Here is a 25,062-nt window from a genome sequence, read left to right as displayed (position 1 = left end):
GGAAAAGGAGACATGGATCAGACCAATTAAAGGAAAAGGGGGAAAAAAAGCAAAATTTTGTGAGCAAAAGTCTTGTTTTGTCTCAGAATTTTAAATTATTCAATGCAATAAAAAAACATAGTATGAGATGTGTGGTCTGTTTTGAGGGGAGAATTTAAGACATGGTCTCAAGAAGCCCAGGCTGGGCTCTAATTCAACATACACCTGAGGATGTCTTTGAACTTCCGACCCTCCTGATTCTATCTCCGAAGGACTAAGATTGCCACCAATTCTGCATCCTTAAATGACAAATGTTTCACAAAGATCTGTAGAGAAGGAATTGGTTATCTTATAACAAAGGCAATTAAAAATCCTTACCATGGGTCTTCTGTGTCGTGGACATGTTAGGGCCTAGTTAGCAATGTGAGATTCTAGTAGTATGCTCATGTGTGTATGTGACTTTTGAGCCAGACATGACATGCGATTTCTGAAAAGAATGACATGTAATTTAATTAGAGAAAATTTAAAATTTGCTCTATGGTTGTAAAAGTAGAATCTACACACTGTAAGGAGAAAATCAGAAAAGCTTAAAAGGGGATAAAAGTTACACTTAAGGGTCCTACTGCCTTTCTAACTCCAATATCACCTTCTGTCTGACGTATGTATTTGTTCAGCAAATATTGAATATTTCTTGGAGTATTTGTACATGCATATTTTCATGTCTTTGCTTCTGAGATTCATCTTTTAAAATTGTGAACCTATTTCCTACCTGAAGTAATAGTTCTTATTAAGCTATCAATGTGTGTGTGTGTGTGTATGGGGTACACATATTTGTTGATGTGTGATGTGTATGCATAAATTTGTGTGGGGGCAGGGGTCAATATCTATATTCTTCTTCAATGCCTTCTATCTTAGATTTTGAGACAGGATCTTTCATTGAACCTGGGATTCAGTGATTGGCTAGACTAGTTGAGTCAGTGATTGACTAGACTAGCTGACCAGCAAGCCCAGGGATCCTCCTACCGTCCCCTCCCCAGGGATGGACTTACAGACTCTCAGTGAAATACTGGGCCTTTTATTTGGGTGCTAGGGATCCAAACCTCGGGTCCTTGTGTTTTCATGGCAAGAACTTCTCCTGTGGAGCCATCGCCCAAGCTCAAGCAGTCTTTATCTATGGGCCATTTAATGTGGTATCATATGAATGGCATATCCCTTAGCTGCAAAATGTGTCGTTTTTGTTTTGGGTTTTCACAGTGCTGGTCCTGGCCCTCACAGTTGCTAAATATGGATTCTTCTACTGAGGCCTACCAGGCCCAAAGTTGTCTCTCTCTCTCTCTCTCTCTCTCTCTCTCTCTCTCTCTCTCTGTGTGTGTGTGTGTGTGTGTGTGTGTTCCCTGAGGAGCCTGGCCCTGGGGAGCCCTCCTGTAGGTGATGGAGAGAAGCTGGGTTTTCAAACAAGAACTTCTCTCCTTGGGGGAGCATCAGTATCCTGGCTGCAGTGTTAACTAACGGATGGTACCCGTAATGGGTACCCACAGTTATGGATGCCCAATGAGCATCACTTCTATTACAGTAGTTACCTTTTCCACCACTATGATCAACTAACTACTTGGCTATTGTGGCTGCTTTCCCATTTTTGTGATAAATACCCAGACAAAGGCAACTTAAGGCAGGAAGGGCTTATTTTGGCTGATGGATTAGAGTCCATGATGGTGATGAAGGCCAGAAAGCAGGGCCATGAGGCCATCCCATCATACATCAGCAGTCTGGAAGCAGAGAGTAGGCAGGACGTGAGTCCAAGCTACAAAACCTCAAAGCCTGCCCCCAGTCACATACTTCCTCTAGTGAGGCGCCACCTCCTAATGGTTCCAGAGCTGTCCCAAACCGTACCCCCAGCGGTGACCAAGTGTTCCAACACACGAGTCTATAGAGGAAAATTTCAAATTTAAACTTCAGTACCAACAAAAAGCAAGGTAGAGAGGAAGGACTTCTTTGGGCCACATTAAAATATGATACAGTCCTCCATGGCACGAAGCATGACAGGGGAACAGGAGGCCTCTGGTTGTACTGTATCTACTGACTGCCAGAAGTGAGCATGCCCAGCTGGATCCCACTGCCCCCTCTTTATTGAGCATGATATCCCAGTTCAGTCAGGATGCTTAGTCAAACCTCTCTGGAAGTGTCCTTAAAGACACACGCAGAGCCGCGTCTCCTAGGTCATTCCAAATCCAGTCACGTTGGCAGTATTAACTAACCATCCGTTAACAATTAACAGGATTGTCTTCACAAAGCCAACCGCTACTTCCTGTTTGAGCTGCTGGAACCCCACATAATACAGTCAGGCATTTGGGGTGGTGGGTGAAACGGTGCATGCATCCCCTCCTCCGCTCCCCACCGTAACAACAGCGAGAGGAGCAGTTTCAGAGTTGCCCAGAGAAAAAGTTGGCCTTGTGGCTGTGCAGGAACGAACAAGGTCCTGACAAATGGCGGCTGCTGCTGCACAGTGAGGGGAGATTTATGTTTAGACCACAGTAAACTATGCATCCAGGTAATAATTTTGAGCAATGAAGTAAGTTTGCTACAGGAATCGTTAAAGAAACAGATAAATCACAGTAATTTCAACATGGCACTTTTGCCATTCAATAAATGGGTATTTTAAATTTCATTTGCTTTTGAACTAAGTTCAATAATTTATAGAGTAAGTCATTCGAAGATTAATGCTCAGAAGGGAAGAAAATCACCACACAAGAACAGAAACATATCATTTATGTATATTACATAGGAGCCTTCCTTGCCTTTGTTTCCGTTATAAATCCGATTTTGTGAGCGTTTATTATAAAGTTTGCCGTGGGCTAAAGTTTGACATTTGTCTCAACCTCCTGAGACTCTCATTTTTTTATTTGATTTTCTTTCTCAACTAGTATAACAGCTAGTTATGAGGGTTTTTTTTTCTTCAGGCATGTGTGTATGTGTGTGTGCATACACATGTATGGATACAGTGCTCCTGTGTCTGTGTGCATGTGGAGGCCAGAGGTCAATGCTGGGTATTTTTCTCTCCTTCACCGCAATGTGTGTGTGAGTGTGCGTGTGTAAGTGTATATATGTACATGTGTGTGTATATGCTTGCGTGAGTGTATGTGTGTTGATGCTTGCCCACACATGTGTTTGAAGACTGGTGTTGGCATTGGGTGTCATCTTCTTGACCTACCTGAGGGTGAGGGTAGTGGATGAGACCTGATGTCTTGTACTAAACCATCATTCAGGGTACTGTAATGCATTAAGTTTAATAAGTACTAAAGGGCTTGCTGGAATCCGGTTTTTATAGATGTCAAATTTCAGGTGGCGGTGGGATTTGTCTCTGCCATTGCCTCTCTCTGGCCCATGTGTTGATGACCGTCTGTCTTGTGCCTTCTGGGGAAATGGTGGTTAACCCAGAGGCAGCCATTCCAAAGCAACTAGAGAGATATGGCGCACACTTTTGAACCCAAAGGACTTTTTATTCACAGTCTTGAATTTAAAGATGTGAGGCTATCTTTGTGTTTAAATCTAACAGCGTTATGAGTTGAGAAAGAGCTTAGTGGTGTTTGGAGCTATGGATCCCCTTGAAATAGTGTCGAAACGAATCAAGGCAAGAGTGGATTGTTTGCCTGTGGATTTCCTTCCGAGTTCTAGTTTATATTTGTCTCTTTCTATAAGGATCCCTGCTGAGACTTTGTCAGCTGCTTTCTCATGGAAAGCTTCTTTAGGTGCAGTGCTCTGTGTATATGCGTGCATGCACACCAGCACTCAGGGATAGATCAGGAGACAACTTGAAGGAGTTGGTTCTCTCCATTCCATGTGAGTCCCAGGAACTGAGCTCAGATCATGAGGTTTGGCGACAAGTACTCTGACCTACTGAGCCATCTCGCTGGTTCTAATGTGCTTTTCAAATTTACCACTATCAGTTACTGGCTACCCCGAGTTCAGCCGGCCTACAGGGAGAGAGCACGTGGGATTCTGTTTTTCCCTTATGCACTGCTAAGTGAGCCGTGGAGCCTGACTTTCCCCACCTCCTTCCTGTGATCCTTGTGGAGGAGGAGAAGTTGGCCCCGAGCTGAGCTGGTGGGTGCTTGGTGTTCTTCCTCTTTGCCTTGGGAACAACCCAGTGGTTTAGCCCTCCTTCCTTTCCAGCTGTAAAGTTCGTTTGGCGTGGGATCCTGGCAGCAATAAAGGACAGAGAAATGTGAATTTCCACAAGAACTTGGAAACAGCTGGAGTGGAGGGACGCAACATGAAAACCATTTTCCAGGACCTTATTTCTGCCCTCAGGTGGAGTTGGAATCTGGTGTATCACATATCAGGCTTGGACACATTAGAACAAAATATATTTAATTTCAGTGCCTAAGTGTTACCTTTGACCCATGTGCTGCTAATGGAACCGGATTGCACATGTGTACACCTGGACAGGCAGGTGGATGCACATAGGTGCCTATCTGCTGATTTTTGTCTTGAGCTATAGGTATTTGTAAATAGTATTTTTGCTTACAAAAAATGCTTTTTGAACCTGCAAAGTTTTCTTTGTACTGTGTCCAAGGCTTAATTAAGTACCTGACTTCCAGACAGGACTGTAAGCATAAGGAATCCTGACTGTACCGGGAATTTCAACAGGACCAGTTGGACTTTGAACATAGCTCTGACATGTTAGAGACAATGCCTTGTAAAAATCATGTGTCAGGTTTGGTAGAGAATCATTATGGACAATGGCAAGAATAAAAGCCAGGAGAATGGACCGGCAGGCTGGCTCAGGGTAAAGGGCTTCCACCGCCAACCTGGCAAGCTGACTATAATCCCCGGAACCCACAGTACAAGGAGAGAACCGCTTCCCAAAGTTGTCCTTTGACCTCCACAAAGCACTCCACGATGTGTTCACACTCCTTCTGTGACAATAATAAACAAATAAGTAAACAAGTAGAAATTAACAAACAAAGCTCGCAGGACCTTGAGGGCGTGGAGTTCTGTGGCGCTTTATAAGCAAGGGTATGGGATGGTGCTGAGTGAGCAGCCAGTCTCTTGAGATGTTTCTTCTCATTCAGGCTGTTTACCCGCGGTTGTCTCCTCAGATCTGCTCATTCTGGCACATTCGTTGTTTTCCTTGTGGCAAAATCAAGTCTCCATGGTGGACAAATGCACCCTCCTTCTGGTTTCAATGTATACAACATGGACCTCATCACCTACCACATGCACAGGGTTGGGCAGCGGCTTCCCAGAACCCACCCCTTGGCCCCACGAGACAGCACATTGATGGTGATGGCCTGTGTTTGGGCTCAGTTCCTGCCACATCCTCACATCTCCAGCGTGAGCCCAAATTGTCATTATGTCTCTGCTACCTTTTTCCTTCAGCCAAGATTCTCTGGGTGTCCTGTGATTGTATTAATCGTGACCCTTAATAAATGTAGTAATCAGAGAAATGTGAGGATGCATCTCTGGACATGGCCATGACCTGCCCACTTCCCAGATGGTAGTTAAGGTGATCGAAGTGGTTCCTCAAGTCATAATGCGGTCTTGAAGACTATAACCATGGTTAAAGCTACGGCAATAAGGTTACTGAAGAAATCTGAATCATTCTGATAGTTTAAACTACAGCTAATGTACTGCCTTGCCAGATGTGCTAATCATCTTATATCAAGTTGATCAGGGAATGATAACCGGAGCTTTAGGTAGCCAGGTAGCCAGAACCTTGAGTTCTGGTAACTCTGGCACACTAGGCTCAGCCATTTATCCACAGTTTGCTAATTTCAAAGGTGAGTAATGGTGACTAGCATAGAGGAGACTGCGAAGTAGCCATGTCCGGAAGAGAATCAGATGAAGCGGGGAGAAGGGGGGCCTGTGGGCTGTTCAGGGGCCTTAGTCCATCCTCTAAGCAATTTCAAAGAAGCAATTTCAAAATCCCAGTGCTGCCCAACTGGGGTGTCTCTGAAGCTGCATAGGGGTGAGGCCTGAGGCTTGCTTAGAATTCAGGTTTCTTATGAATCAAAGGTTCGAATATATCTTCTGACAGCACGCATGTATACTCACACATATGTGTGTGTATGTATGTATGTATGTATGTATGTATGTATCTATCTATCTATCTATCTATCTATCTATCTATCTATCTATCTCTAACAGTAACTGGAGTTTTAGGGCAAAAGTTTGACCCCTAGCTGCAGGCTAGGCTTAGCTGCTCATCTCAATATGTCAATCAAAACAGAAAATTTAGTCCATGTAGCCAGCTCTATTCAGTAGGTCCCAGTGACTCCAAGTCTGTCTTCAGGGTACTGACATGTGCTTTAGAGGGATCAGAGGTCTGCATAGGTGGGCAGTCCTTATCAAAAGGTGGCTCGCTTCGCCATTGTCTTGGTTCTGTGATGGTGGTCTGAAGATGTCTACTGTCATGACATAGAGGATGGATCCGGTCTCTGTAAGATGGATACTCCTACTCCAGGGTGTGGCCTCTTCATTACGGATAATTATCCTCATCTATTTTTCTAGGAATCCAAGATGCCAGCAGGTTTAGGACAGAGACTTACCTTTATGCCTGTTGCTGAAGTAAAGGGGGCAGTCAGGCAACTCACTAAAGGCAAAGGTGCCGGCCTTCATGCTGTTGTTAGTTACCTGTGAGCCTGGGGGAAGAGTCAATGTTCCGGGGGCAGAAATAGCTTCTAAATGTGTGTTTCTGACTTGTCCTCTGTGGACCTGCCTCAGTTGTCCTCTGTGGACCCGTCTTGGAGAAGATAAACCTTTGTTTATGCTTGTGCTGATTCCAAATTAGTCGGGTTAGGCCCTGTGCTCTGTGGATGGCTCTTGTTTTCTTCTAATTACATCCAAATGTTTCCATCGTACAACTTACACACTGAAGCCTCCAAAGCGCATCTCAGTCCATTGTTTGCCTCTTGTGTGAGTTATTTCTCACCCTCTTTTGTTTTACATCTTAAAGGGAAATGCATCCTCTTGCTATAAAACAAGGGTGTTATAGGCCATGGTTTTTTATCTCTGAGACGGATTCCTCTGTCCGTGTGATTTAATGTTTCTCAATAAACCCATAGCATCATGCAGTTTGATGTCATTTATCACCTGCAAGCCGAGTGCTTTTGTGCATTTTCAAGCAGGCCAGTTCGTTTGTAATAGATATGGTGATTTCTTTAAATTAAAAAGGCTGAAATAATATCCAGTTAGTCTTCCAACTCTCTCTTTCTCTTAAGTTTATTTTTATTTTATGTGTACTGGTGTTTGGCCTGCGTGCGTGTGTGTGTGTGTGTGTGTGTGTATGTGTGTGTGTGAGGGTGACAGAAGCCCTGGAGCTGAAGTTACAGACAGTGTGAGCTGCCCTGTGGGCGCTGGGAATTGATCCTGGGTCCTATGGAAGAGCAGCCAGTGCTCTTAACCACTGAGCCATCTCTGCGTCCCCGGGCTTCCAGCTTTCTAACACACATTTACAACAAGCCTTACATTACTGAATCCTTGGAATCAATTTAGAACTTCAGAATCAGATCGGGAGTTGTGAGATGCTCTCCCAGCAGGTAAGAGCACTTGCTGCCAGACCTGACAACCCGAGCTTAGACCCTGGAGCCTACGTGGTGGAAGGAGTGAACTGACTCTTGCAAACTGACCTCTGACCTCCACACACATGCCTGCCACGGCCCCAGTGTGTGCCCTCCCCAGTAAATATCCATAAATAAATGTAAAATAATCAGGCTGGAACTCCGCTGTTCAGTAGTCACAGTCAGTTCAGTGTCTCGTGATGATGATCCAGTGTACCCAGAGACTTATTTCACCACTGACCGTCCGTGCCTTTCCATTGATTGGTGCTTGTGTGTAGTAAAACTGTAAGCAGAGTTTAGCAGTGAGGTTTGGTAAGGAGTTCAGTTCCAAGAGACTTGTGCTGCCGTTTGAAAAGCATTTCAGGTTTTCCAGAGAATCCATTTATCTCTGCCATCTCCTCCCACTGTACGGCAGAGTGTTTCCCAAATCCTCCCGTCTCTTCTTACACATCTATTTATCTTTCTGTGTGTGCCACGTTTGGGAGTCCCATTAAGACTGCATCTGTTCTGTTTTAGGAGAAACCCAACGCCAGCCCCACGTCACTTCAGCTGCGGTCCCAGCTCGAAGTAAGCACAGCAACTTTTGTGATCTTGTTTGGTTTCTGCCTCTTCTCTTAAGTGATATTCTGGAGAAGCGAGACTTCACTGTCCCTTACTGACGCTGAGAACCTTCTCTCTCTTCTAGGAGTCCCTTGGCTTCTGCAGCGCCGTGTCAACCCCAGAAGTGGAAAGAAAGTAAGTGACTCTCCTTCTGCCCCATGCTGAGCTACCGGGGAGGCGTCTGGGCTGGAGTTGGATGGGATGTTCCTTAATGTGTTCTGTGTGACACATCAACCAAGGTGGGCTTTGCAGGACAGATGGGGATGCCTGTGGCCCTTAATGTTGTATAGCTAGTCAAGAGGGAGTCCCAAATAAATGCCTGAAATGAAGGTAAAAGAGCAGGTAAATTGTCAGGGATAAGTTTTCATCTTTTACCCTCGCTTGTAATAGAGGATAAAGTACATAAAGGAACCAAGTACAAAAATAAAATACATTCTAACGAAAGCAATGATTTTGAAAGGCCTCCCCTACATCAATTTTGGGTATGCCACCTCAGATCTTGTGTGTGTGAGAAGCGGGCACATGTATGTGCATGAACTTTTTCTGTTAAAGGAATATTTTTGTTCTCTTGTCCTAACTTAGGTTCTATAATTTCCTGTTCTCCTAAAAGATAATGCTATGTTTTATGTTGCCAGTGTTCCTTTGAGACAGCTTAAAAAACACAAACCAAATGTCTTTATCTACAGGCTTTCCTTCCCCGTTCGACTTTATTCCATTGAAACCTTGCTAGTGATTTTTCGGGAGTATAGAAATTTAAAGAAAGCCCACATTTCTGAGCAGACACTTCCCCTGGCCCAGAGCCCACTTGTCCTGTTTTGTGCCAAGAGAGGCAGAGGAGTGGTTTAGGAATTCGAGAAGCACACGCTGGGCAAGTGTGTGTGTACTTTACAGCCCCCTCTGCCTAATCCAGCCACGTGTGTGCTGCTGGCAGAGGCAACACCTAGGAATGAATGCCCCTTGGCCAGAAAGCTGGAGCTCTAAACCTAAGGGGCTGAGTAGGTTTGAGTGAGACTAAAGAATATCGTTAGATCCAAAGAGCCAGTGAAAAGCAAAGGCCGCGGTACAGATGCCTGCGCTGTATAAGCATCTCTAGTTGAGTTGGCTTGTATCCTGCCAGGATCCAACTCTTATTGGGGCTGAAGTAGGCCATGGTGTATGTGGACATTGCCTTTGAAGCTGGAGGTACTGAGGTGCTGGTGAAGCATTGAGAACATGGGCTGTGGCTTCTCTTGACCGACTCTATCACGTGGGCATGGTAGAAGCAGAGGGCTCAGGTGTCCCTTCAGGGCATCGGAATCCTTTAGGAAACAAGAGGGGGAAGTGATTCAACCCGGTTTGGATTAGCCTTGGTTAAGCTGGGTGTTCCTTTCCCTCAGTGGTGGCGACTGGCGTTTTCTGTGTGTGAATCCTTCCCTTTGAAATATGGCGTCACTTTTGTGGCCAAGCGGGAGACTGAGGGACTCCTCAGAAGTTAACAAAAGAATCTGCACCATACCCACTATTGACAAACTCCCATCTCCCCATTTATGGTTCTGCCACTTGGCCTCTGTTCTTTTTTAATTGGTTCGGGTTTAAGTATTTCTAAACATTCTGAAAATTTTAAAGTATTTTTTTTCACTTCTCTAGTAATGTTTCTCGAAAATTATAACATTCTTTTTAAACCTCAAAACAAAGCGTCCATACTCAGAATCAACACTTAATGAGAGATGGGTGCTTTTTTGTTCTCTCTCTCTGGGACACACACATACACACATACACAGAGTTGCTGAACCATTTGAGAATGAGTTACACACATCACAGCCTGAAACCCTGAGTCTTCTGGCATGGATTTCTTTTTTCTTTTTTTCTTTTTCTTTTTCTTTTTTCTCGATTTACGATGACGCATGCGCACACAGTCACAAGCACACAGACACAGACAAGCCGGGATTCAAACCAGCGACCTCCGCCTCCACGGGTGGCGCTCCCAACCTCTCGGTCATCGCTCAGACCTGGCATGGATTTCTTAAGGATAAAGACAGACCCTCGCTGACAGAACCATGGGCTTTACCAAGAAGAATCCTTGCAGTGAATCGCCTAACTTGCAGTTCAGCTTTCTCTCATTGTCCCAATGCTGTCTCTTATGGTCTTTATGTTCTCTTCCATCTAGCACTTAAAATATTACTCATGGCATTCTCATGCATTGACTGAAAGGGTTTCTTAGTCTCTTGTGAACTTGCCTTTTTTTCCTTCTTCTTACAGAGTAGGCTAGTTGTTGTATGTTAGGGCTTTCTTGTTTCTTTTTTTTCTCCACAGTACATTACGTCAGGAGGCTCATGACGCCTGCTAATCCCATGATTGGAGATAATGAATTTTGATGATCTGTTTATCATGGTAGCTGTTGGGCTTTCCTCTGGGAAATAATGCTTTTCTCTTTGTAACAAACAAACCCTCTCTGGGGAGAATAGTTGAGACTCTACCGCAGTCTGCCCCTCATCAACTGTTACCAGGCTTTTAGATTCAGCAATTCCTCCTGAGTCAATATTTAGCCCAGTGGCTGTAAAGTAGAAAAGCACTTATAAGTTGATAATTATTTTTCGATTAAAATCTTCTAAGAGGTTTCAGGTTTCACCTTGTCTTTAAGAGATGAGCTGTCGCTCTGAAATGTCTAAGTCGGATACAGTTAGAGCAGATTTAATGCACGGTTTGCTTTGAAACGTTACTCATCGGGCTTTAAAAGTGCAGATAGGTTCGGCTGGAAAATCCCTCGATGCCCTCCCACCCTCTCCCTGGCTGGCAGCTTTGCAGTTGCTTGTTGAGGCTGGGGAAGAGGGCCTGGCAGACCAGTTGGCTGTGTCTGGTTAGTGTCCGCTGAGTGTCCGCCAACTAAAATACCATTCTGACTCAGAGTGTGGCTTTATGGGCAAAAACGTTCTTCTGCTTCTTATTTGACGTGTAAGAGAGCCTAGTAAACAAGGGAGACATGGCCTACCATGGCCTTCCCATGGGGGACCGAGGCTCAGGGCTCACAGGCAATGTTAAGACCAAGCACAGCCAACTCTATGGCTCCCACCGTCTGTCTTTGGGGCCAGAGCTCACATACTTCCCATCCTCCTGCCCCAGGTAAAAGCTATGCTAAGATAGGAATCTGGTATAGTTTATGATACAAGGTCTGTTTCTTAAAAACAGCAACAACAAATGGTACTTCTTTCAGGGGTACTTATCAGGGTTTAAAGTCTTAAGTTCCAGGAAGTTAGCTTGGACCGAGGGAGGTGGGCATGGTGAGTCTATCATGGAGAGGGCAAGGAATGAGGAGTCCTGGCCCTCTTGGCATCACATTCCTTGATGCCCCTTTCTGGTTTGGATGTAAGCTTCTAGGCTCTGGGCTACTTGGCCCATACAATATAGAATCAAAGAGAAAGACAGAGGGAGGTAGGCAAGTGGGAAGAGGAATCGGATCATCTCGTCCCATCATCGCTTTGACAAACACCCTTATCCATCCCAATTTTCAACAAGGTGGGTTTTTGTCTTAGTTTGTGGCATTGGTGATGAGACACGGGACCTAGTGGGACATGTCTAAGCAGCTCTGTCACTGAGATACATGGCTGGTCGCATGCTCCTATTCTCCTGAAATAGGCTTTCAGGGAGAAGATATTCATGGAAGCAGGGAAACATTCACCCGAGCCTTTAATTTTCACAACTATCCGAATTACCTATTGATGAATTATCGTGTCCACTTCCTGGCCCCAATCTTGGACTGGTGTCTGCTACCGTGAGGGGTGAGCTAAATTTCTTGTTAGCAGCTATTCTCAAAGATATCTGAAAAGCCGGGCGATGGTGGTGGCACATGCCTTTAATCTCAGCACTCGGGAGGCAGAGACAGGCGGATCTCTGTGAGTTTGAGGCTAGGTTAGTCTACAGAGTGAGTTCCAGGACAGATTTCTACAGAGAAATCCTGTCTCAGAAAACAAGCAAACAAACAAACAAACAAACAAACAATCAAAAGACTCTGAAGAACAAAGCCACACTCCCTTTTTTCATGGCTAAAAAAGATCTATCAGAAACTAGGTTAACTATGAGTATCAGGAAGCCTGCCACACAGCGACATAAAGAAATGCCACTTTTATTGAATCCATTTTTTTCCATTCGTATACTTCGGATTGGCCCTATGACTCAACAGGCTTTGTTTCTTTCTTTTATAGGAGCGGTGAGGGAGGGTTATCATCACCTCAGAGTGGCTCCATCTTTGAGGCAGGGAGTGGAAATAGAGTGAAGTGGAGATGGTAAAGGCATGACTTTCAGAAAGTTCACCCAGAGCCCCTCCTGACCCCCTTCCTGTTTCTTCTCTTTGTTTCTTCACGTGGCTGCTGTTCACTGAGCACCGACTTGGCATGGAGGGCATGCAGTCTTCTGGGGTACTAAGATGTAGTGATGCCCACATTTGAAGGGAGGGAGTTATAGAAAAGATAGCTCATGTTTGAAGGGAGAGAGTTATAGAAAAGGAATCACACATTTCCTAGTTTAAATGGTGGTGCGGACAAAAGCAGGGAGTTGGTGAGTTTAGACGCTCGCTTTGGTAGCAGGGAGACTAAGTGAGCCGTGATGGGAGAAGCCCCCACGATGTTTTCCAGCTGCCTTGAATCGATGACTCCTACCTCTCCACAGTGACAGGCTGAGACTCTGAAACCATGAGCCAAAATACACATCCTCTCTCCCAAAAGGGGCTATTCAATCACTAAATCACCAGAGAGTTTCCATAGCTGAACCCACTTTTTTTCTTTAGGTTTTTCGAGACAGGGTTTCTCTGTGGTTTTGGAGCCTGTCCTGGAACTAGCTCTTGTAGACCAGGCTGGTCTCGAACTCACAGAGATCCACCTGCCTCTGCCTCCCAAGTGCTGGGATTAAAGGCGTGTGCCACCACCGCCCGGCCCTGAACCCACTTTTGCCCTGAACAAATGTCATTCTTGAGAGGGAGAGTTGTCGTTTGGTGGGAAATTAGTGCTTTCCATAAGAGCTAATATTTCGTTTGTGTTATGTACACGCAGTAAGACTGATGTGAAAATGGGCCAGATGCATGTTCAAGGAAGCCATGAAGCTAGCAGTGTCTGGGGCCCATCTGGTTGTTTTTTTTTTTTTTTTTTTTTTTTATCTTTGTAGAGGTGTTTTGTTGTTGGTTAGGTTTTTTGTTTTGTTTTGTTTTTTTACTCTCGTCTACTCTTTTGTCTTTGGGGGCCTGCCAGCAGCTCCCAAATAAATACACTGAGTCTTATTCTGCCAAAGTTTGGCTTGTTTCTAGCCAGTTTTTCGTAACTTAAATTATTCAATCTGCCTTTGGCCTCTGGGTTTTTATCTTTCTGTATTCAATATATCTTTCTTTACGTCTTACTCTGTGATTTGCTGGGTAGCTGACTCCTGACATCCTCCCTCCCCTTTTTTCCTCCCTCCTCAATCTTCCCAGGTTTCTCCTCCTCTTCACTCTCTCGCCTGCCATCCCCACCTGTTTCTCTCTCCTGCCTAGCTATTGGCTGTTCAGCTCTTTATTAGACCAATCAGGTGTTTTAGACAGGCAAAGTAACGCAACTTTACAGAGTTAAACAAAAACAATGCAACCCATCTTTGCATCAATAAACAAATGTTCCACAGCACAAACAAATGTAACACATCTTTAACTAATATTCCATAACAGTGTTTTCATAGAGTCGATTCTAAGGACTGCGAATTGAAAAAGAAAGTAAAAAGTAAGAATATGAGCTTTAGGATTTAGCATCTATCGAGGGTGGTTTCAGGTACCTAATACACATTCAGTACTGCTAGTGCCTTACTGCGAGACTCCGTATCCATTACGGTCCCTTCATTTGCAAACACAGAAAGTGAAGCATAGAGAGGCCAGTAAGTTGCTTAAAGGCAGCTACACAGCCACTCAATATCAGAACCCAGATTTGATCCCAATTAAAGTAGCCAAGTTTCTGGCCACAGCACTGTAATTCCAAACTGTTACACAATCGTGTTACTTCAGCAAATCCAGAGGTTGTGATGGTCAATCATCTGGATGTAGATCTCCATGAAAACACACCTCTGCATTTCTATAGGATGTTTTAGAAAGGTACCATCCTAGGGGCTGGGATCCCAATCTGAATACCCGACTGGGTACCAGCATTCACCCTCTCTGCTTCCTGACTGAGGACACACATGGCTGACCACCTCATGTCCTTGCCTTCATGCTTTCTTTCCCCACCACGAAATGAATCCCTTGAGCCTCGAGCCAAAGTAAATCTCTCTTCCCTTGTTGCTTTCCATCAGGTGTGTGGTCACGGTGAGAAAAGTAACAAGGATGGATTCAGATGGGTTCATAAGCATTAGACAAATAGCAGTTAAAACCTACATCCTTCTGCTGTTGGAAACAGGAGCCAGGTTGACTCTCATCGTGATCTAAGCTGGGCCTCTATTGAAGCAAGAAAGTCTAAAATAAATCGCGAAACCTCACCATTGCCAATATTTATAACTTCTTTCTTACTAAGCCCTTCACCAGAGCTGAAATTCCCTGATTTAGTCTCACCTTTTTCCATTCTGATGACTACACTCGAACTATTTTATGGCCAGCAAAAGCCCAGATATACAGGGCGATAGAAAAGACAGATAAATAAAAGGAGCCAAAGGCAGTTGAGTGGGGACCGAGCTCCAGCCGCGGGTGGAATACGGCCGATGATCAACGAGCGCCCTGTGCACGCATGTGCGGAGCTCAGCACCACCTTCCTGCTTCCTCTGGCAGCTGAAGACTCTTCTTAGTCTGTCAAATGCCTCCCTCCTCCCCTAACCACCAACTCCCACCCCTGCTGCATACTCAGGAAGCTCTGTCTCCTCCTATCCTCTTTCCTCCTTATCTTCTGGTCTTCAGGAAGCCCCTGCCTGAGTTCTTGCTCATTGCCTGACTCGCCCTGCTCCCTGCACCTTCAACTTTGCTTTCCTCTTTCCCTTTGAGCCCAGTGTCCCATATTCTGTCCTCCACCCACTTGGCCACCTCATGTCCTTGTCACCCGCTCCCCAGGCAGGTTTCTCAGGCAGGTCCTTTCCCGTGGTATGCTTACCATCTGAACTGGCTGTGTGACCGATCGTGTGGGATGCTTCCCCGTGCAAGATACTTTTGCGTCATTAGGACCACATATCCCACAGAAGTGGTTTAAGGAGGAGTTTATTTTGGCACATGGTTCAGGGAATTCAGGCCATCACACGTGGAAGGCATAGGGGCAGCGTTAGCTCGTAGCCTTGGCAGCAAGGATATGAGGCAGCTGGCCACATCCTGCTAGGTGAGCAGGAACCAAAGCTCTCTAACTGGAAGTAGGAGCAGACTGAAGCCTCAAAGGCCATTCCCTGGTGACCCCACTTCCATCAGTCATGCTTCCTGTCTCCGAGGTTCCATAACCTGCTGCCACAGCGCCACTAGCCAGGAACAACGTGTTTGAACGCAGGATTTAAACTCCAGCTTCCTCGTTCATCTTCATGACCCGAGCAAGCTCCATCCAGCCTCAGCAATGGGCTCGCCTACCTTTGCTGGCGAGGTCCTTCTGGAGCCAGCCTTGAGATGAGCCAGTTATTTCTATACTAGTCATTTCTATTGTCTTTTATCACTTCGTGTTTCATGAGCTCTTTGAAGGAGATACCAATTTTTCTTGAGAGTACTCACCATGCCTAAGGTCCCAGAGCTGGAGATAAACCTGCCAAGCCAGTCTTAGGGCCCCTTTGTCCATCAGGTAGGGATGACCAGACTCTGAGTTTGAATTCAGGCATTTCCTTACCAGCTCTGCAATCCTGGGGCCAGTTCCTGACTAAATGGGATGTAATTATAGTAATTACTTCACTTAGTAAGCCATCTAACACACGGCGAGTACTTTGTAATCTTATCTATCGCTATTATGTGTCTAATATGGCTCAAGTTCATGCCCCTGCCCATGGCTCTGATGACTTACATTCTTGAACCCCACCTGAGTCAGCCTGGCCGGACCTCTAAGCTTTTCTCCTCTGCTTCTTCCTTGGTGCTTCGAGCCTGCTCAGGGCTTGTGTCTAACTCACTCCATGACCTGGATTCTTTAAAATAGGCCCTGGGTTGTTCCCAGGCATGGAATTGCTGTATAGAAGACCCCTCTTGGTCTGTGTATGAGCCAGCCGTATCAGAGTCTCCCGAGACGGACAGCAGTGTCAGACATGATTTCTGCCGGAGAATAGTAACCCTGAAAGGTCGCCTGGGAAACCCTCGAGTGGAGAGAAGAACAGCTTCCAACACTCTCCCTTCTGTTCCCAAGGACTGTCCCCTTCCCTGCCCGATGCCATTCTGCCATCTTGTTTAATCCCCCTGCAGTTTCTTCCTCTTTGAGCAGAAACAGTGTTACAATATCTAGAAACATAATGGAAAGTACCGTCATCATTGAATTCTTTTAATTTTTGAAAGAAGCAATTTTGCTGGAGGAAGTGCTTTTATTTTGTCTTTGGCAATTCCTTTATTGAGTTGTGATTTATATGGCACGTTGTTCTTCCACTCAAAGAACAGTTAGGGGCTGTGGAGCACTCTTAGGCGGCCCTGGGTTCCGTTGCCATCACTGCACACAGGCAGACAAGGGTGCCGTTCCGCTATTTCTTAGTATGTTCAGAGTTTCACAGACATCACCACAGTGGTCCATAGCTGCCTTCCGTTAACTTAACCTAATCTTTTCATCAGTTTCACCCCTCATGTTGCTGTTTATTCCTTTGTGTGCGACCGTACGGCGCTCTGTGTTTCCACTACCGACTGACGTGCTTTGACATCGTTCCCACCTTTTTTTTTGGCTGATGTGAAGAAGGTTGTTGTAGGCATTTTTGTGCAGGAGTCTGTGTGCGCATATGTGTTCGTGTCTTCATCAGCTTAAGATATAGTACACATACCACACAGCGTATTCACAGAAGGGGAAATTAGTGGATCGTGTGTTCACAGCCAATTGTCACCTTTAGCGTACTCAGACATCGTATGCCACTTTTAACGTCTCGGGAGAAGCCTCATGCCCTCTAGCTGTGACAGTACTGTGGCTGCCAAAACCCTAAGCAATCGTTCATCTACTCTCTCTATATATATTGTAGACTGACCATAGAAACAGAGAGAAAATGTACTTTTGAAAAAAGATGTGTTATGTTTATAGCACAGCATTAAGAATAGACCCTTGTGTCCAATTCTTGGTAACTTTGCATCCAACTTTCTTGAAACATGTTAAGAAATGATTCTCCTACTCAAGAACAATGGCAATGGGTTTTTGATCCTACTCCACGTACTGGCTTTGTGGGAGCCTAGGCAGTTTGGATGCTCACCTTACTAGACCTGGATGGAGGTGGGTGGTTTTTGGTCTTTGCACAGGGCAGGGAACCCTGATTGATCTTTGGGCTGACGAGGGAGGGGGACTTGATCGAGGGAGGGGGAAGGAAATGGGAGGAGGTGGCGGGGAGGAGGCAGAAATCTTAAATAAATAAATAAATAAATAAATAGATAGATAGAACAACAACAAAAAGAAATGATTCTCCTTGTAGTAAATTATTATTTCTCTACTGGCGTGTTTCCGGGCTCAAATCTATCTCAGAGAGGAGTCGGGGATTCATCTATCTTTGTATGCTCCCCAAAGACAGGGTCTGTAGTCTGGTGTCATGTTGATTTTCCTCCAACTGGTTGGGGTCCAGTTCTAGAGCACCCTTCCTGGATACGGGAGTTCATGTGTTGGAGGGGTTGTTCATCTTCAGAAGGAGAACAGATCCCCTAAAGAGAATCGCTGAGGTCCTGAGATCACTAGGTCACGCTGTGTCCTCTGAATCTGAGACTAGTGCATCCTGTATCTAGATCCTGTTTGTGATGGGGATGAGGGATGGGATGGACCGCTAGTGTTCCCATGGAACATAGGCCTGCATGCTCCAGGCCTGGCTTTGCCTCTGTGTGAGAAAGGATGTCCTGTCAGGGTATGCCTTTGAGAAAGTTAATCAGTTATCCTGATTGTCTGAGATGGGCTGGCCTCCTTGAAGGCTCCCTGGCCTGGGAGGTGGGTACCGTACCACACAGAGAGCTAGGACAGCCCAGTCCATCATGGTTTGGTCCTTCAACCATAGTGTAGGGTGTATAGATGAAACGGCAAGGTTAGGTTCAGGAACTAACTGTGCCTGACCAAAGGCCACCTATATACAGTATATGCTCTTTTGCCTTAATCGGTTTATGAGTTGTCATCTATGTGGAGGCCAGGGGCACCAGGGCAAGGGCCTGCCCAGGAGCTAGAGTTTGAGTGAGCACCCCTCCGGGACTCCTCACCACTCTGGCTCCCCCTTGTCCATTTCCACCTTGGTGGGATGAGAGGTCCCCAGGAGGCTTCTCTACCTCAGGTGCCTTTCATTGGTTGACATCAGTGTTGGGGTTGCTTGGGGTTAGCCTGTGTTGTTGATGTGTTGCTATGCGTGCCAGAGGCCACCAGAATCTGTACCCAAACTTCAGCTTTGCCAGCTGTGTGGTCAGAAACAATGCATTTGAAATCTCCCAGCTTTGGGCTCTTAATAGACCAAGGCACAGCAAGAGGTCTTCCCACAGGCCACAGTGCCTAGATTGACCCTCATTTTAGAGGGCTGTGCTGTTCCTGGCAGAGGTCTGCCAGGGTGTCTGTCCTTAGTCTCATGGATGGGGCCGTATGCAGAACTAACCATTGGCCCCCATCACTTAAAATTTGGTCATCCCACATGGCTTTCGGGTTTCAGTGTCACAGGTCGGAGGAGCAGGGAAGAAACAACAGCCATTTTCGTAGGGCCCACGTGGTCAGCGTGCTGAAGTGTGTCCTTGTGTGTTTGTCTGCGTCCACACGTGTGCACGCCACTGCATAGCATATTTGAGGGGCTCAACATTCCTGAGTGCAGGGGCTGGGGCTGGGCGGCAGCAGCTGTGCCAGTGTTCTCTCTGCCTCAGCTGTTCCCAACTGAGAAGGCTGTTGCCCTTCATTCTGTCTGGTGAGCAAGCTCCAGCTGGCCTGACCTCAGCTGGAGGCCTCGTGCCTGGGTTGCTTCCTGTGAGGTGGCAGGCTGTGTATTGTGATTGTGGGGTGCAGGCACTGCAGCCCAGACTGTTTAACACATAGAGGCGGCTGCTGTTTGTCTGCCTGAGAAGTGAAATGAATATTGGGTCAGTGCTGAAGGAGAGAGAAAAAATTAGCATCTATAGACAATCTACAAGCAGAATAAAAGGGACTTGCCTGGAATTTACCAAGTGGTCGATGTGTATCTATTTTCTTTTTAATATTCATTTATTTTTATTTTACGTGTATGAGTATTTTGCCTGTATGTATGTAAGTATACAATGCACTTCCCTGTTGGCCTGTGGTGGCCATAAGATAGCATAGGATCCCCTAAAATTGGGGTCACAGATGGTTGTGAGCCACTGTATGGGTGCTGGGAACCAAATCGAGGTTCTCTGCAAGAGCAGTGCTCCTAACTGCTGAGCCATCTCTCCGCGCCCCCCCTCCCCATCTTTTTAACCCTGCTAACAAAACTGTGTGGATGGGATTTGATAGTTAAGGGAACCGAGGTTCAGAAAGATTAAATGATAGCTAAGCCCACAAAGCCTGGGCTGGGAAGACCAGGATCTCATATCCAGGTTTGTCTGTCTGCAGGCAGCAGGGCTTGTATCAGACACCTCACCACGTGGAGAATAAAGGAGAGACCCGTGATGGGCTAGGTGGTGAATAAGATTTAATTTAATAAGCACTTACACATTTCTGGTTTAAGCATAAACCCACTGGATGCTGGTAATCGAAGGATAGAAACAGACAGTGATAAGGCAGCAGGAAAGCTATCACAGGAGAAGAGCCATGAACAGAAGGATAGAGGACTTTGGGAGATGGCATTGAAGGCTGTGTAACTTAGGGCCTGGAGGAAGCAGCATATCCGAACTGCATAAGGCTTTATTCTGGGATTTGACCCCATGCATTTGTAGGGGCTGCTTCCACTGTCTGGGTGAGGCTATTCCTCCAACGTCGAACGGTGCAGGTTACAGTCAGTGGGCCAGTGATCAGTACTCTGGCTTTTTAAAAAGCTTGCGTGTAGAGTGGACAGAGCAAGACAGACTGCAGCCAGCCAGGCTGGGTGGAATCACGGCGTCTCTCAGCATCCCCAAGCAGAGCTCTAAATCTGTCCTCGCAGAGAACGCGCAGGGGTTGTTGCTATCTGCCCCCAACACGCGAGTCAACACAAATATGAGTGACACAGACCAGTTGCTGTCCCATGCTGCCCAAATCCCAAGGGAGCAGCTGTGACACCTGCCAGCTACTGCCGGTCCTCAGGCTGTACTGGCCTTGAAGCACACAGAGAAAGTGGCTACCTTCCCTTCTGCCGTCTATACCTCACAGAAAATGCCCTTGTGCTCCACACCGGAGATCCGTGCAGGGAAGAGAATTCTAGAAGCCCTGAAGCAGTTGGGCTGTGCCAGCACACTCCGTGTCCAGCACAGGTTCCTAAGGAGTGAGCCAAGAAGTTTCTATGGGTTTCCTCAGCAGGTTAGAAAGGAAGTGGATTCCAAGCAGAAGACAGGACCAGCAAGGTTGCTTGGGGACAGTGGCATGATGGAAGGGTATGTGGCTTTCATCAGGCTCTTGGCAGCCCTCCAGAAGATAGCACGAATCCCACAGTGGGGCAAGAACCATTATTGATGTGAGACAGGTGTCTGATGGCTTCAAGGAGGCCTGAGGTCAGGGTAGGAAGCCCGCAGGTCTGAAACTTGCGGGGAGCCCTTTGGAATTGTGTGTGCACTGTAATGTCTTCAGTCTGCTGGCTCATTCTGTCGTCGTGTCTTTTAGGAGTGTGGGGATACACGCAGTCAAAGTGTATTCTTATGAATAGTCTTGTCCAGATTAGCCCAGGCAGTATCATACTAGGAGTGGCCTGGTCACTTCTGCTGGGGTTGCTCAGCATTCCATTCCTGACTGAAAAACAAACCAACAAACCCTGTCCCACACTGTGGCTTGTTTTTCTTTAGAGATGCTGGGGTAGGATGGGGACAAAGGATAGAAAAGGACAGAGCTCGGTGCTGTCCTGTCTGTCTCTATTTGGATGGAGACATTCCTCCAGCCATATATCCACCCCTGGGAACCACCTGAAGCTGTAGAAATGACAGCCTGCAGGCCCCATGGTGTAGTCGGTGACTGTGAAGCCCTGGAGACTGGAGTGCTGATGAAGATGGCTAGACAGACAGTTGGGTTTTAATGAAATGTCACCCTAACTTGAGTCTTATCACCCCCAGATGTAAGGGCCCTGTTTCTCAAACACAGCTAGAGTTGGGGGGTGGGTAGTCAGCTAATGCCGAGAGAGCCTGTGTTCATGGTGACCCCAGCAGAGCTTCCTGGCATCCTCCTCATCTCTAGCAGGTGCTGATGTGGTTGCTTTGGATACAGCCACAGGCTCAGAAGTGGGTGGCATGTGAAGGCAAAGTGGATAAGATACGAGGGGCAGTGCCAGCTGCCCAGAGGGTTTTTTTTTTTAATGCAGAGGGCTTGAGGGTATGACTAAGATAATGCCGAGGAATTTCAAAATAAGATACGATAAGACGGGAAAGCCTGGGTTCCCGTTTTCATTGTGTATGTAAGACGCTGACAGATGTCATCACCCGTGTCTGTCAAAGAATTTAAAGTGTCCCAGGAGAAAACAAAGCTCAAGTGGCTCTGCCCAGTCACCATGGAAGGGACTGATTCAGGTCACCGCATTGTTCATGCTGGCTAGGGAGGGAAGTAGGGCAGGCAGGAGGCTCCCACAGTGCTGTCCAGGAGGGCTTCTAGCTAGGAGGGGAAGGAAGGGTCCTTCATACTCAGAGTTCTCGGGCTTTGACCTTCGGACGCAGTCTCACCAGCCCCTCTCCCCCTCCTGTCCCAGAGCAGGTGACAGAAGAAAGGCTCCTCAGCCCCCTGTCCCTGCCTGGGCTGCCCGCACAAGCAGCCAGTGTGGCCAGCAGGCCTGGGTGATGGTGAATGAGAGCGGCTGTTTGTTTCCACTGAGAAAGTTCTGACCCGCTTCCGGAGCCATCGCCATGGAAACGCCAGAAGGAGATAATTGAATGGAGTCTCTTTTTCTTCCTCTGCCTCCTCTCTCCTCCCCACCCTGAGGCCCAACCTGGTAAAGACTGCCTTCCGAGGCCTGCTGTCTCAGTAGGGTTTAGCAGCTTTGTGAAGGATGCCTGCTCCCCTCACCTGGGATCCATTACCCAGCGTTCTCTTGGCCCAGAGTAATGGTAGTTCATTTGTACACCAGCTCTCCAGGCCTGCCCGCCCGATAGCCACTTGGTCTGTAGACCTGAATGCAGAGGTGCCCTTCCCATATGCTCATCCAGGCTCCATGCCAGGCTTCCTGGTTAGAGAAACCTTGTTGGGACCACACATATATATTACACATATTCAGAAACGTTTCAAGAAGAACTAGAGGGAAGAAAAATTTTGTTGCACACACAGAATGAATAACAACCATTTAACTGTTAGCCAGGGCGTTTTCCTTGTTCCTTTTTGTTTTGTTTGGGTTTTACAGTGTGGGCATCACACTGAGCCTTCTGCTTACTGGGCAAGTGCTCTGCCCCCAAGCTGTACCCACCCACCCCCAGCCTTAGAGGGTTTTGTTTGTTTGTTTTTGTTTTTTTTCTTTCATCTAAAGTTACTAATGTTCCCCTTTCATTTTGTGGAAAGTACATTTGGCGAGGGAAAGAATGCTCCAACCCCGTGTTGTTTAACGTCTTTTTATTTTGCTTCAGACAAAACTAATAATTCTTAAGATATAAAAACCCAAATAAAAGTTGAACTTCCTAGAGAAGCCATAAAGTAAAGGCACGGAGATTGATGGGATGAAGTAAACAGAACTCACAAGATGGTCAGGGTTCTTTCCATGCAATTCTTGATTTGTATGCCTGTGGAGCATCATCAAAAGCCAGAGGTTGAGGCTGGGGAGATGGCTTGGCAGTGAGGGGTGCATCTTGAGGTTGTTTCCAGCAGCCTCATCAGGCAGCTAGCTCACAACTGCATGTAAGTCCAGCTCCAGAGTGTCTGGAGCCCTCTTCTGGCTGCACAGGGACTTGCAGGCACTTGCTGGAAATACAGACATACAGACAAACACACCACAAAGAAATACTAGTACTAGCAATCATCATCATCATCATCATCATCATCATCATCATCATCAAATAATGAAATAATAGTTGTTTGTTTTTAAGGCAGAGTTTGAACCGGGGCTTCAGACTCCAGAATCTATAAACCTATATTGCATTTTCATTGCTTAACCATATAGGCTCACAGTATTGGACCCAGCACTTTGAAGGTGGTGATGAAGATAATGATGTGGCCTTTGTATTCATGGATTCCAACTTTTTTTTTTCTGAGACAGGGTTTCTCTGTGTATCTCTGGCTGTCCTGGAACTCCCTCTGTAGATCAGACTGGCCTTGAACTCACAGAGATCCTCTTGCCTCTGCCTCCCCGAGTGCTGGAATTAAAGTTATGTGCCACCACAATCTGGCAGATCCCAGCTATTATTGAAAAGACATTGGGCTGGATATTTGAAAGAGCTGAATTTAACTCCCAAGTCTATAGCGTACAACTACAGCCATCTACCCTCTAATATACTGTGATACAATATTTTTGTTTATATGCTATGTGTTAATATATCTTACTATCTCATCTACCTACCTATAAGGCAAGTATTCTATTGCTAACCCAAGTCCCGTGCCCAGAAGTTATTTAAACTTTCTGAATTGTTCATTTTAAAGATTACTCAAAAGCAGTAATATTTTTGAACCATATGTGACCATGGGTAAGTGAAATTGTTAAAAACGAAAATCTTATATACAAGGGACCACTGTACCAGTTATGTGACCTTGGATAAGTCCCTTATAGAAGTACCCTGAGTCTTAATGCCTTCACCTGTATATCAGGGCATGTTCTTTTTTTTTGGGGGGGGTGTTTCAAGACAGGATTTCTCTATAGATTTAAAGCCTGTCCTGGAACTCACTTTGTATACCAGTCTGGCCTCAAACTCACGGAGATATGGCTGCCTCTGCCTCCCTAGTCCTGGAGCATGTGCCTTCATTGCCCAGATTAGGGCATGCTCTTTTCTGGGTTTCTGTGGCCTGAAAGATGACAAGTTATGAACACAGTAAACCAACCAGACCAATGCTTTGTAAAAGCATGTCCTTTTTTGTTTTGTGTTTAAGCAGAATCTTACTATGTTGTAGCTCATGACCTTCCTGCCTCAACCTCCAAAGTATCTTACAAGTACTGGTACTCCCAAGTAGTCCCAAGTATTGGTATGGACTACCATGCCTGGTATAGCCATGGGTTAGCTTGACACCAGCATAGACAAATAGCTGCATATTCTCCTATAACCAGGCGTCTGCAGGGCAGTATTTGGAGACTGGTACAGCTGGGCTTTCTTCCTCTCTGCTGCACCAGCCTTAGAGTGTGACTTCCTTCCTTTTGGTAAATGATGATGACTTGGCTTTGTTGCCTGTGCTTCAGACAAGGTGAACAGGGAGAGCAGAGGAAGAGGTTGTGTAGAGTGACACGTCAGTTCTTTCAATCACAGAAACACGGACTCTCTTAGAACTACCCAGAAACCCTAGTTCTCTGTGGGAGACTGATAACTTGCTCTTCCTTAGCTGCAAGGGAGTCTGAGGACACATTTTCACAGAGCACGCTGCCGCCCAACCAAAACTGTGGTTCTTAGGGGGAAGAGAGAACATGAGAAAAGATATTGAAAGTAGGAGTCAAGTTAATTTATTACCTTAGAGAAAGTTAATAAAATCTGCTTGATTAATTGTAAACTGGTGGAAGGTGTGTACTGAGCTGTGATGCAGTTCCCTCATTAAATAGCTCAGAACTTCATTATCTTTACCTAGCAAACAACAATTCATCATTGGTCTTTTCATATGAAAGTAATCAGCTA

General features: G+C 46.1%; 1 protein-coding gene across 4 annotated transcripts in view; it reads left to right on the top strand.

Annotated features, from left to right (window-relative positions):
• The window catches only part of Sash1 (SAM and SH3 domain containing 1), a 168,552-nt gene that overhangs the window by 69,267 nt on the left and 74,223 nt on the right, over positions 1–25,062 (top strand). For 3 of the 4 annotated variants that reach the window (XM_057761364.1, XM_057761367.1, XM_057761366.1), the window contains exons 3-4: positions 8,055–8,105; positions 8,224–8,273. In XM_057761364.1, coding sequence (XP_057617347.1) covers positions 8,055–8,105; positions 8,224–8,273 — 101 coding nt within the window. The remainder of the gene's footprint in view (positions 1–8,054; positions 8,106–8,223; positions 8,274–25,062) is intronic. The other variant, XM_057761365.1, reaches the window with a different exon arrangement.

The sequence above is a fragment of the Chionomys nivalis genome, chromosome 2 (genome assembly GCF_950005125.1).
Source record: "Chionomys nivalis chromosome 2, mChiNiv1.1, whole genome shotgun sequence".
NCBI lineage: Eukaryota > Metazoa > Chordata > Mammalia > Rodentia > Cricetidae > Chionomys > Chionomys nivalis.
This window is presented reverse-complemented; position numbering and strand designations above follow the sequence as displayed.